The 13,495-nt window shown below is 39.9% G+C and overlaps 1 protein-coding gene across 1 annotated transcript in view; it reads left to right on the forward strand.

Moving 5' to 3' along the window:
• The window catches only part of OXR1 (oxidation resistance 1), a 261,650-nt gene that overhangs the window by 31,281 nt on the left and 216,874 nt on the right, over positions 1-13,495 (forward strand). The window contains exon 2 of the mRNA XM_030965997.1: positions 1,684-1,762. Within this exon, the coding sequence (XP_030821857.1) occupies positions 1,746-1,762 (17 nt within the window). The 5' untranslated portion in view covers positions 1,684-1,745. The remainder of the gene's footprint in view (positions 1-1,683; positions 1,763-13,495) is intronic.

Genomic DNA, 13,495 nt, shown 5'->3' on the forward strand with positions numbered 1-13,495 from the left:
CTGCCACAGATGGGTGCCAAAGCCCTTTGCATGTTGGAGACCTTGACTTGGGTGGCACATCAAGGGAGGCTGCTGCTGGCCTGTGTGGGGCTGCAGAGCTCCAGGGGCCTCTCCTGGGGACCAACCCACACTGAGTGAGGCACTGACTTGCCTGGGGAAGGAGCTGCTGGGAGGCAGTGCTGCCACTGAGGGAGGCCTGGGCAGGCTGAAGAAATGAGCTGGCAGGAATCTTACAGGAATCTTCAGCAAAAGCATGTGCAAGGTTTTTCCAGTGGGATGGAACAACCTTGTGTAAAATGATGGGCTGGGGATGAAATGCCTGGGAGACAGTGGTACTGAAAGGGATCTGAGGGGCCTAGTGAACTGCAATTTGCATGAGAACCAGCAGGGAGCCCTTATAGCAAAGAATGTCACCTTTTTCCCTTGGCTGCATGGGCGAAAGCTTAGCCAGCAGGTCAGGGGAAGATCTTTGCCTTCTGCTTGGTATTTGTGAGACTGACTGTGGAGAACTATGTCCAGTTTTGGGCTCTCCAGAACAGGAAGGATGTCAGCTTATGGACACCAAATGAACTGTCCAGGGGATTGTAGCAAATGGCATTCAACAGAAGGCTGAGAGAGCTGAATCAGCTGAGGGTCAGAAATGGCAAGAGACCACCTCAGTACTGACAACAAATACCTGAGTGAAGGGTGTAGAGGAAATAGAGCTAGATTTTTCTTGGAGGTATGATAAGAGGCAGTGGACACATGATATATAAGGGTATATATATATATAAAAGTATATGATAAGAGGCAGTAGACACACGGTATAGTATGGGAAAGTCTGATTAGATGTTATAAAATATATTTTTACCATGCTGGTGATAAGGTACAGGAACTGGTTTCCAGAAGAGGTTGTGGGCATGTTCAAGACCCAAGCTGATACACCCCTGAGCAAAATGATCCAATTACACTTGCTTTGATCTGAAGGCTGGACTAGACACTTTCTCCTGACTTAATTATTTTAATATTCTGTAATCTCATATTTTTATGGAAAATTTGGATTTTCTCTTTGTAATTAATAGTAATAGTCATAGTAATAACAATAGCAACAACCACATCAACATCAATAATAATAATAATAATAATAATAATAATAATAATAATAATATTTCCTGAGGCCTGTATTAAGTAGACCCACACCAGGAAATTTATTATTTATAATAATATTTCTTTCTGGAAAAATTACTAATTTACTGAGATAGTCATTCAACAAATTGAGCACCAAAACACAGTTAAGATATAAATTTATGTAGCTTTGTTGAGAGTGGAAATTCAGAAAGACCTGTTTTGCTGCTTTAAAGCACATACATTTCACTTAGGCACATGAATTTCACTGTAAGAAGCAAGGACTTTTAGATGTTGTGTTATCATATACTATTATGCCTAACTCTTGTTGAGTAACTGCTCTAATAATGTCAGGTTTAAGCCCTACTAGGAGGATTTAGTCTTAGGGTTTTTTTAAGTTTTATCTCATGTTTCTTAGCCTTTGCATACTTTTGCTAACATTTTTATTTCTGTAAAATTACCAGGTATTCTCTGAAGTTTCACTGGAAGATGTTTACTATGTGTATTTATTTTTCAGGATATTAAAAACAAGGTTCTGATTTTCTTGATTTAAAAACATCTCTTTTTCTTCTCATCCAGGTCAATATAAGCAGCCTGTGCAGAGCACTGCATTCATAAATGTGAAACAAGCCCACACCATCATGTTTGGCACTAAGAGGTCAGTTTCCACCATTTTTGTTATGCTTTTCATCTCAAAAAAACAAAATAGTATGGCTGTTGTGACTAATCTGAAATTTTTACATTTTCTAAAAATAGTGTTATACAAAACACATCAGCTAGATATGTTCCTTTTTATATTATAATGGTTAGGTTTTCTTTACTGTAAAGCTCTAGTCGACTTTGTCAGGTACGTGCCATGCAGGCCCAGTAGCCTAAATGGCAAAGAGAATCTCCAAGGCAAGAATGCCAAGTGTATAATATGTGAGAATGCCACTGCACTAGTGCTGGAGGACATCCCTCCTGCTTTCTAGTATGGGAAATAACACCAGGACATCAAAGCACAAGTGTAAGATAGATTATTTTCTGTCATTTTAGGGAGTTTGTACTGATACAAGGTAGTGTCCATCTGTTACTTTCTGTGATTTAATGTCATACCCTCAATGTCTCCAAAAAATCAAGAGTTTTGCATCCATGCGTCTTTGAGAAGCATCAGGTAATCTGTATCCGTCATCAGACAGTGTGTCCCTGCTTCCCTCCAGCTCCTGCAGCCACAGGAGCCCTCATGGCACCCTGAGACATCCTGTCAGGTTGTCAGCTACTGCGCCTCTGCGTCTTGTGCAGGGGAGTGAGATTGCCCTGCGTAATAGAGATGCTATAGACCATTCCCTTCATTGTGAACTCCCTGGTTTTTGTGCTTGTTAACAGCTTTTGGGTTTTTAGTAGAGGCTAGTGAAAGGCTTCAGCACTTGTGCCCCAGTTGTATGGCAGCCTAGTGAAATGTTTGTCCTGTGCAGCAGCAGTTTTCTCCTTTCTCCTTTTCTCCTTTTCTCCTTTAACCTGGAGAAACACCTCACTCTTCTGAGTTGTTGTGAAGGGGGAGGCTGCCTTGCCCTTAAGAGGCACACGTGAAGAAGAATCTTGCATGTCTGCAGGAGTCAGAGGTGGCAAACGATAAGAAAAATCTGCTTGGTTTTCTGAAGCTCCTGCTTGAGTTGCACGAGGTTTCAGGGTGAGCTGCAGCCCTGTTGGAGTCAGGGCGCTGCCCGGGGCTCCCGATCTCCTGTGCTCCCACTCGCAAGGCCAAGAATTCAGCAGGGGTTTTGTGTCCGGCTGAAGTGGGATTGGCAGCCAGCTCCAGACTGCTACCTTGTATACAAGATGCATATGTGATACTTTTTAGGGCACCTTTCCAATAAAAGGAAACTTTGTATTTTTAGATAAGGACAGAATCTGTTGTTTCGTCAGTGTGATGAGTACGAGATGACGGCTGAAGAGGGTACAGGAACAATTACAAACTTCCCATTTGAGGATTTCTGCTTTTAATTAGTTGTCTCTGCAGAATATTAGCACTCAAAGTAAATCAAAGACATTCTACTAAGTGAAATAATTTATTATATTGCATTATATATAGTCAGGTTAATTATTTTTGCCGGTGTGTAGTTTAACCCCTTATGAACTCTCTATGGCCTGACCTAAACAATTTCTCCCTCCTAGGATCACCTCTTTATCTTTTCTTAGTGTTATAAAGAAATGGCAAAATTAAGAATTGTTTGATTAGTAGGCTTGAAATTTTATTTTTTTATCTTTTTTCTCACAAATTTAATCTTGATGACTATGCAAATGAAAATTCCTCATAAAGAATATTACAGGCAATGTGAAATTCCATATCTACAAACAAGGTTTTATGAAAAAGGTGCATTTGGGGAACAGAAGCTCTTTGTTTCTCTGCTGTACTGTGTTCTACTATGTCTCAATTTATGCAGATTGTTCTGAATCACTTGCAATAAAAAAAAAGAGGGAAAGAGTCACAGTGGACTTCTGTAATAGTAGCCTTCTATGTGTAGACTGGGACATTACATCAAGTATTCTTGAGACTGGTACCATGTTTTAGTTAGGCAGTGATTGAGTACTTGTCAGATGTTCTGTTCTAACTATTGCAGTATTTTTTGAACTTGATTTTCATAGAGAACTCTTTACTGTGATCAAGAAAATCTTGAGGTTCTGTTAATTCTTTTTAAAGGCTGTAAATGCCTATAAATAAACTGCCTCTGTTGACAGTTTTTGAAATCTTGGTTTGATACATTAGTTCTTTTCCTAAAAAGAAATATGGTATTCATTTGGAGATATAATGAAGAACAAATGTATTTTTCTGGAGGAAAGGATAACTTAAGATTTATTTTCTTGAAAAATTTGGTTTTAATTTGTTCTAATAATACATTACTAATTATAATCTCCATGAAACTTTTCATGAAATTGCATAACTTTGACTCAAAAATGGAGTTATCTCCTGTCACCAGATCTATGGAAGTTGTCAGGTGTATATAGTATCTTTTTCATTGACAATTTCATGCTTTTTCATTGACAATTTTCTCTTAATTTTGCTTATACAGTTAATTTTTAGGGGATAATCCCTGTTGGATGGGCTGGTAAATGTGACTCTCCAATCACAACAGCTTTGAAAAACTTTGTATGTGAGGCAGATATTTCTCAGCTGCTTTATAAGAGATCGTTGCTAATGTGAACTGACAAAGCTAACAAAGAGGTGAATTCCTCTTAATTTCAGTTTAATTTGAGAGCTGATCCAATGATTTTAAATGCTGAACTGTTGTTCTCTGTGTTGTTATTGTATTCTCCTCTCATCCATTGCTCTATCGTGCTATTTTTCTCCAATTCATTTAATCTGCAATAAACACCAGCATTGAAATAGCAGAGGTCAGTACATATTCCAATGAGTTCCTGTGTGTTGTATTATTCATGTTTTATACTTCCTGCCATCTTTCAAGAGCAATTGCTGATACCATTCTCCTCAAGTGGAACACAAAAGTATTTAAACAACTTTAGGGAAGGGATTTTTACTTTGTGGGAACCAACCTTATGTATGGAAGAAGCACTGCAAAGAAAGGCCCCAAATCAGTGCATCCCCAGGATCTGCAAGGTCGGTCTTGTTGGAACCCTAGATACTAAGAATTTTAAACTTCCTGTGCTGAAAGGCACAGAACCACAAGAGAACTCTGCATTTGACGTAAGACTGTAAAGAAGGCTTCCAAAATTGATTAATAACACTGGGATTATGGGTGTGTAATTAATTACAAGTGTGATCTCACAGAGTGAAATAATTTAGGTTTAAGATTTTAGTATGTAGTAATATATGAGAGCCAGGATAGAAGGTCTGACTGTCTACCTACCACTGTTATCATGATGTTCAGGGATGTTGTATTTGCAGAGACCCCCGTGGCAGGGAGGAATGATGAATCTGACTCCATGTTCTCAGAAGGCTAATTTATTATTTTAGGATACTTTATTATATTGAAGAATGCTATACTATATTATACTAGAGAATACAGAAAGGATAGTTACACAATGCAAAAAAGATGCTAATGAAATTCGTGACTCTTTCCAGAGTCCTGACACAGCTTGGCACTGCTTGGTCAATGAGTGAAAACAACTCACACCAGAATCCAGTGAAATAATCACCTGTGGGTAAACAAGCTCAAACACATTCCACATGTGAGCACAACACAGGAGAAGCAAATGAGATAAGAATTGTTTTCCTTTTTCTCAGAGGCTTCTCAGGAGAAGAATCTGGGGCAAAGTGATTTTTCCAGAGAATGTGAATGCCACATAGGGATATACTTACCTGCAGTTATTTATGTTCTGTAGTTTGGAAACCTTGTGTTGTATAGTTCATTTAAAATGTCCATGCAACTGGAGAGTATTTCTCCTGCTTCGCACACTCAGCTTTCTTTTCCTTCTCTAGCCTCGATTGGAGTGCTTCAAAAGATAGCCTAAGTGACAAATCCAGCCCTCAGAGCCAAGCCATTTGGTCCCTAAATGAGTTTAGCAGATTGAAGGAAGCAGTTGTGAGAAGCAGGATGTGAGGAGTACAAGGACATTTGCTGAAGTGTGTGTGTGATAGTGCTCTGTTCCTGGAGCTGCATCCATTTGTGCCTTTGTTAAGAGCCTTGCACATGGTATATGTTCTAGTTGGACTTGCAGATAACACCACATTGGTCCTGTAAGTCCACTAGTCCTGAGGGTCCACTAGTAGCTCTGGGTAGTTAGAAATTAGCTGGCACATCCAACTCTGTCTGTTTCCTGCAATAAGTATGATGCCTCCTTCTCCTTTGGTTTGAACCTCAGGAAGGTCCATAGGGCTAAGAGAGTGGCTCTTGTGTGATCTGCTGCCAGCACTTAGGCTGTTGAGGGCCAGTGTTACCAGGTTTAACTCAAGCTATTTTGGAGAAAGAAAGAAAAAGGGGAAAAAAAAAGAAAAAAAGGAAAGTACTCTGATTTTTAGGGACCCTGATTGTCCTGATATGAACTCAACATTTCAACATTTTAACTGTACTCTTCTTTATGGAGAGCATTTTATTTACAGGGTGTGATTCCAGCCTCAGGCACTGTGGCCAATGCAGCTGGTAGCTTCTGCTGGGTGCTGATGGCTGGTTTGGTGCTTTGTGATGGTTGGCCAGCTCAGTCTTGGCCAGTGGTCCAAGAGTTTCATAACACAGCATTTGTTTCTGGAGGCAAATAGTTTTCTTTCCAAATTGTACTCCAGTCAGCCATCCTGGAAAGCTGCAGTAAATTTTCTTAGGCCAGGTCTGTCAGCAGCAATTTGAGTCCTGTGATAAATAGAAAACAAACCTCTCTTCCAGTGTCCAATCATATTGCCATGTTTATGAACTTAGATAATAGTTAAGCTGGACAAATAGTATGATTGGTATAGGAGGATGATGAGATTTGGAAAGGCACATCAGCTTCTTAGTCACTGACAATTACTGACTTTCTCATATCTGGTTTTGATTAAAAGTTAAGGAAATAATGTTTATTTATGTTATAAACTCCTGATATGAACAGACTGTAGTGTTTTCAAGATTATTTTCAAGATAATATAAGCCTAATTTCTTCTTTTCTTATAGTTGCAGGGAGACTGTGTTTACACGGGTTTTCTAAATTTCATGGTTTTAATTGCATTAGACCTGAACTATTGCTATGTTTGTCCTGATACCCCTGCCAGATTCTAAAGCATGGCAAATGGATGCCCACAAAGCCCTGTCCATTACTGAACACTAGGACCATATGCCAAAGTTTTTATTTTGGGATTTGTAAGTGTACAAAAATAATTATCTGGTTTGACCCCAATTCTGGCACTCACAATCCCCTTTCTTTTGCTTTTTAATTGGAAGTGACACTCCTTGAATGAAGCTATGCCATATTTTGTGAATGTATTCTCTTTTACAGAATTAATTATTTTATTGCTGAACTTGTTATGGTAGTGAACTGCAAAATAATATCTATTGACATGGACTCTTTTTAAGTTCACTACCAAAATTAGAACTTTTAATTTCTTTCACTGTTTCATTGCTTAGGGATCTGGAGGCTGACTAATGTAAAATGATAAGGCAGCTGTGACACTCGGATTTTATTCAACCAGAACTGATGCAGTCTAGAATACAGATGTACATGGGCAGCACAGTGTGTAACAGACACAGACAGGGGTACAGTGTGGGGAACAGAGCAGAACTTGACACTGTGTAAGCAGTAGCCAAAACACTGATGTGTTACCAACAGTTTTTTAATCACAAATTCAAAACACACCACCATATGGTCTGCTGTGAAGAAAATTAACTGCATCCCAGCCCAACCCAGTACAATGCAAAAACCCCAATCAGTGTTCATATGCTGAAGCTTAAGCTCCAATAGAATGATTGTATGTCTAATAAAAGATAGAAAATACATATCTTTAGTTTTACAATCCATCCAATAAAAATTTGACTTCCTACACACACAAAGTCACAAAATTTTTACACAGTCGTGAACAGTTTTAAAAAATTTTCTTGAAGCAACTGCATCCCTAATTAGAAAAAGTGAATCAATACCTGAATATATTGGATGTTTTAAGAAATGAAAATATAAAATAAATTTAAGTCTGTTTAAACTTTTCTAAACTGTTAATGTGTTCTCAATTTTATTTTTACAGAATTCTATTTCACAATAAGGTTCTACTCTGTCTTATGTAGAGCCTTTTAAAGGCATTTACATGAGCTAACCAAATAATTTGGCATGTATATTTTGTTAAAGTCATCTCTATTTTTACAACAACTTCATGCTGTAGGTCCAATACTCAGAAGTATTTAATTATCCTAATTGTGTTTATTTGCTATATCTTGGAGTTTTTGTAGAAGTGTCTGATCATTGCCTGCAGATTATTTAATTATAGGATTACACTTGCACTTCAGCTATAACCTTTAATACCACAAGTTCCTTCTTCACATGGAAGAAGATTTCAAAGGCTGGCACTTGAAAATACAAAAAGAACCTAACATCTTAGTGACAGGATTGGGTTTTTTTGTTTTCTTTGCAGTGGAATGAAAAGTGTTTATTTGTTTCTCAGTTGATCTCAGACAATAAATGTGTGAGCAAAACTGCAGACATCTTTCTTTTTGTGGTTCCAGATCCCTTATGCTTTAGAAGATTCAGGAGGTAGAGAATTTCTGAGCAAGACCTTAAGATATACTGTGTGTGTGGCTTGGCTTTTTACTTTAGAGGGATGTGTTTCCTGTTACACCCTGTTCAGGTTCCTGCAGAAGGGCAAACTGCTGCATTTCCATAATCAGTGGAATTCTTTTTGCTTCTATTCTAGAAGTCAGGATTTCACATGAATTTTCTAATAATGGTCTTTAGCAAGAGCATTCAGGATGAGGAAAATGTTTTGTTTTTCTTTTTAAAAACTGCATTTGCAGGAAAAATATGCCAAGTTATAAACTGAAGGTCAGTCTTGCTGAATGATGAATTCAGTTGAAGGTACTCATGCCCCAATTCAGTCATTTCTTCAGGCACGGGAAAGCATGAAGAAATTTCCCAGGCAAGAATGAACTCTTCCTCATGCTCAGATTTCATGCTGAGCTTGGGCCTCAGTGCCCTGCAGATATCTCCTGTTAGTGGTATATATCTAGTCTTAGCAGAGCTGCTCCTGCTAGATTCTGGCTGCAAAACTAGCTTAGTAACATTTCTCTGATTTTTAGGAAATGAAATCCGTAGATTAGAGAATTATTGCTGCTACATGTAAAACTTACTCTCAATTTGAAACCATTCTTGTTTAATTTCAACTTCAATGTGAAAAGCACACATGTGACAATCAGCACCTAACAGAGCTAAGGGGCATCATCCAACCTCTGCTGCATTTTCATATGGAAGAATGGCTACACTGGTGGTCAGAAATACATTTTCTCTCAGGGTATCTTGCCAGATACATCTCTGAAGCCTTCTGAAGCAGAACTGGTACCATATAATGAAAGCAGTTGCTGTGTCTTACAGACTTTTTCAGATGCTTCTGGCAATTGCGTGAATTCTCAGATGTTTCCCTTTTTTAGATACTTTTTTAAATCCCAGCCCACAAGGACAACACTGTATCAGACTGAGAGGCTTTTCTCCCTGTTCTTTATTTCTTAACAAAAATCCCAATATCCTGATAAAAACCAGATCTCATTTCACAATGTGCTATGTCTGCATCCTGCTTGTATGTGTACAAAATCCCCAGGTTAAATTTTCAGCATGGTGAATAATAGATATCTGCACAACTCCCACGCTTTGTTAATGGGATTTTTTTATGCTGCTCCCTGATACCTTTTTAAACACTCACACTGGTGATGTATTTTATTATGGTCTTACAGAAGACACTTTGGTAAAGTGTATTCTGATTCTGTATTCAGCAACATGAATCAGTCCCAGGGAAAGGGCCCAGTTCACCGTCTGTGTCTGTGCTGTATTGCTGCACATAGTGGTCATGGGCTGTTTGCTCCTTATTTATGTGGCCATAAATTGCCTGTTTTGCTGACACTTTAAAGTAAATGAAGGATAGTATCAGCACTGCTGGCTTTCTGGCAGGAAGCCTAAGAACAACTTGGTATGCCTTGTGTGCCTAACTAATGCCACTTCAATGGAAGGTTTTAATTAAGTGCATGTCTGTGTGTGCAGAGAAGAAATCAAAGGCATTCGGTATAAAGAAAGTGTATCTGCTCCAGAGTCACTGAAGAGTAATTTGGCGGGAGCACTAAATGGCTTTCAATTAATTGGAAAATATTTTCTTAATATTATCAGAAAGGACAAAAAGTCTGTCTGAAGGGAAGACTATAACATTATTCTGTAGATCTAACCCATTTGCCTCATACTTGTAAGATGTCATGGTAGTACAAGTTAGGGGAGTAGAAGTTGTAAAACCAATTTGATATGCTGGATTTTATTAAGCTCCCTAATTGTAGTTATGAGAAGAACACTGGAAACTGGTTTGTCTGGAGCCAGTATTTTTGATTAGTCCTTTCTGTAGCAGTTTCTAATCTTGCAAACATCCAAAAATTCATTAATACAAGTAAAATTTTTATAGCAAATGTTTTATAACCAGCTAGCCATATTGAAATTCTAGCTGTTGAAATTGAACTTATCACATGGGAATTTCAGCCCAATTTCCTCATTCTCACAGTTACAGGAAAAAAAGTGCACTCAGTTCTCTTCAGACTGTCTAGAGGGATTGCTCTTTATGAAAAAGAGAAGGTCTAAGGAGCAGAGATAATTCATTTACCACTAGATACGGTCCATGATTTATTTTGGATAATGTTTGGTATATAATTTATTGTTCTATCTGCATTACAGCAAAGCTCAAAGTGGGCAACCCTTTTTTGTTGTGCAGGGCTTGTTATGTCATATTGAATTTGCCTTAATCCCTATAATCTTTTAAGGCCTCAATACAGAGTGCTTTCTACCCTTTTATCCATCTTTCAAGGCAGAAACATGCTTTATTGCTCACTAAATGTTTTTCCAGAAGAAATGAAGTTTTCTCAACACCCAGTCTGAAACTCTGCAACAAGCTCTATGAGGAGCTAGAGATGACCACAGAGTCTTAACTTTTGTCCCTGTTTGATCTTCCATCTCTAATGTAACTATGAATAATTCTTTGCATTAAATAACCACAGTGAAAGAACAACACTTAAGGCTTGTCATGGTGAACTCTTTTGTTCCCCTGTATGACATCTTAGTTTAAAATAATGTTCTTCTGTGAACTGTACTGTCAGATAAAAGCTTCCCCCATACCCAAAGACCCTTTTTTGTTTGTTTGTTTGTTTGTTTCTTAACATGGACAAGGTTATTTTCTGAACACAGAATTCTATGTCTAATTTCCTAATATTGCAGAGATGTGACTCCTGGGACTGGAGTGTTGGAATGGAAGGAAACATGCTCTATAGGAAGGACAGGAAGGGAAGATGAAGAGGGGCATCACCCTTTATGTCAATGACCATGTCCATGTACAGCTGTGCATGGAGCTCTGGGATGGATGAAGAGCCTACCAATGGCTTATGGGTCAGGACTAAAGGCAGGGCAGGGACAGGTGATATTATAGGGTCTGCTACAGGCCACCCAACCAGGAAAACCTAGTGGATGAGGCCCTCTGAGATATAGAGGAGCAGCCTCATATTCTTACAAGCCCTGGCTCTTATGGGGGCCTCCACCACCCTGGTATCTGTTGGAGGGAGAACTTAGCAGGCCATAAACAATTTAGGAGGTTCCTGGAAAGTATCTCTTCCTTCTCCAAGGGACAAAGGAGCCAGTAAGGAGAGGTGCTATGCTGGACCTTGTTCTCACCACACAAGAGAGGCTGGAGGGGAATGTGGAGCCCAAGGGAAGCCTGGTCTCCAGTGACCATGAAATGGTGGCGTTCAATACCCTTTAGGGCAGCAGGGTGAGTGCACAGCAATCTCACTGCCCTGGACTTCAGGAAAGCAGACCTTGTCCCTCTTGAAGTACTCCTCTTTTTAGAATGCCATGGCATAAAGACTCATAGGGAAGAGGAAATAAAGAAAACTGCTTGATATTCAAAGATCACCTCCAAACTCAGAAGAGATGCAGCCTAACAAATAGGAAATCAGACAAAAATGTTTGGAGGCTTTTGTGGATGAACAAGAAGCTTCTGGGTAAACTCAAACTCAGAGAAGAGTGTGGAAGCAAGGACTCTTGTCTTAGGAGGAATACAGAGAAATTTTCTGGGCAATCAGGAGTCAAATATGGAAAACTAAAACCCTGATAGAATCAAATCTAGTCAGGAACATCAAGGGCAACAAGAAAAGTCTCTATAGGAAGATGAGTAATAAAAGACAGACTAGGGAAATTGTGGACCCTCTTCAGAAGGAAATGAGAGATGTTGTTGCCTGGGATATGGAGAAGGTTGAGGTATCCAATTCCTCTTTTGCCTCAGTCTTCACCAACAAGTGCTCCAGCCACAGTGCCCAAGTCACAGAAAGCAAAGACAGGAACCAGGAGAATGAAGAACCACAGACTGGAGGAGAAGATCAGGTTCAAGACTATCTAAGGAACGTGAAGATGCACAAGTCCATGGGACTTGATGAGATGCATCCATGGGACCTGAGGGAGTTCTCAAAGAAGTTTCTAAGCCACTATCCATAATGCTTGAGAAGTCATGGCAGTCTGGTGAAGTTCCCACTGACTGGAAGCGGGGGAAATATAACCCCTGGTTTTAAAAAGGAAAAAAAATGGAGACCTGTGGAACTACAGGCCAGTCTGTCTCACCTCTGTGCCTGGCAAGATCATGGAGCAGATCCTCCTAGTAACTGTGCTAGGGCACATGCAAAATAAGGACATGGCTGGTGATAGGCAACACAGTTTCACTAAGAGCAAATCATGCCTGAAAGATTTGGTGGCCTTCTATGATGGGGTTAGTGTTGGAGGGTAAGGGAAGGGCAACGAATTTCATCTGCTGGGACTTGTCCGAAGCATTTGACACTGTCCCACACAGAATCACAGAATCACAGAATAATGAGGTTGGAAGAGACCTCTAAGATCATCAAGTCCAACCTATGCCCTAGCACCTCAACTAGACTTTAGCACCAAGTGCCATGTCCAGTCTTTTTTTAAACACATCCAGAGATGGTGATTCTACCACCTCCCTGGGAAGAGCATTCCAGTACTTTATTATTCTTTTGGTGAAAAATTTCTTCCTAATATCCAACCTATACCTTCCCTGACGTAGCTTGAGACTGTGTCCTCTGGTTCTGTCAGTTGCTGCCCAGTGGGAGAGACCGACCCCCACCTGTCTACAACCTCCCTTCAGGAAGTTGTAGAGAGCAATAAGGTCACCATGACATCCTCTGTCCCTAACATGAAGAGCCATGGATTTGATGGATGCACCACTCAGTGGATAAGGAACTGGATGGTTGGTTAAACTCAAAAAGTTGCTGTCAAGGGCTGGATATCCATGTTCAGGGCAGTGACAAGTGACATTTTGCAGGGTTCAGGATTGGACTGCTGCTGTTTAACAGCTTTGTTGAGGACATGGGCAGGGGGATCGAACCTTGCAGGCACCCTTGGCAAGTTTGGCAATCACACCAAGCAGCGTGGTGTGGCTGATATACTGGAGGGAAGGGATGCCACCCAGAGGGACATGGACAAGCTTGAGGAGTGGGCCCATTCAAACCTCATGAGGTTCAACAAGGCCAAGTACAAGGTTCTGCACAATGATTGGGGCATCCTCTTGGGCAGAGGATGGATTGAGAGCAGCGCTGAAGAAAAGGACTTGGGGGTGTTGGTGAATCAATAGGTTAGGATGTGCTGACAATGTGTGTTCGCAGCCCAGAAAGCCAAATGTGTCCTGGGCTGCATCAAAAGCAGCGTCGGCAGCAGGGCAGTGGAGGAGATTCTGCTCCTCAGCTCTGCTCTTGTGAGA

The sequence above is a fragment of the Camarhynchus parvulus genome, chromosome 2 (genome assembly GCF_901933205.1).
Source record: "Camarhynchus parvulus chromosome 2, STF_HiC, whole genome shotgun sequence".
In the NCBI taxonomy this organism is placed as follows: domain Eukaryota; kingdom Metazoa; phylum Chordata; class Aves; order Passeriformes; family Thraupidae; genus Camarhynchus; species Camarhynchus parvulus.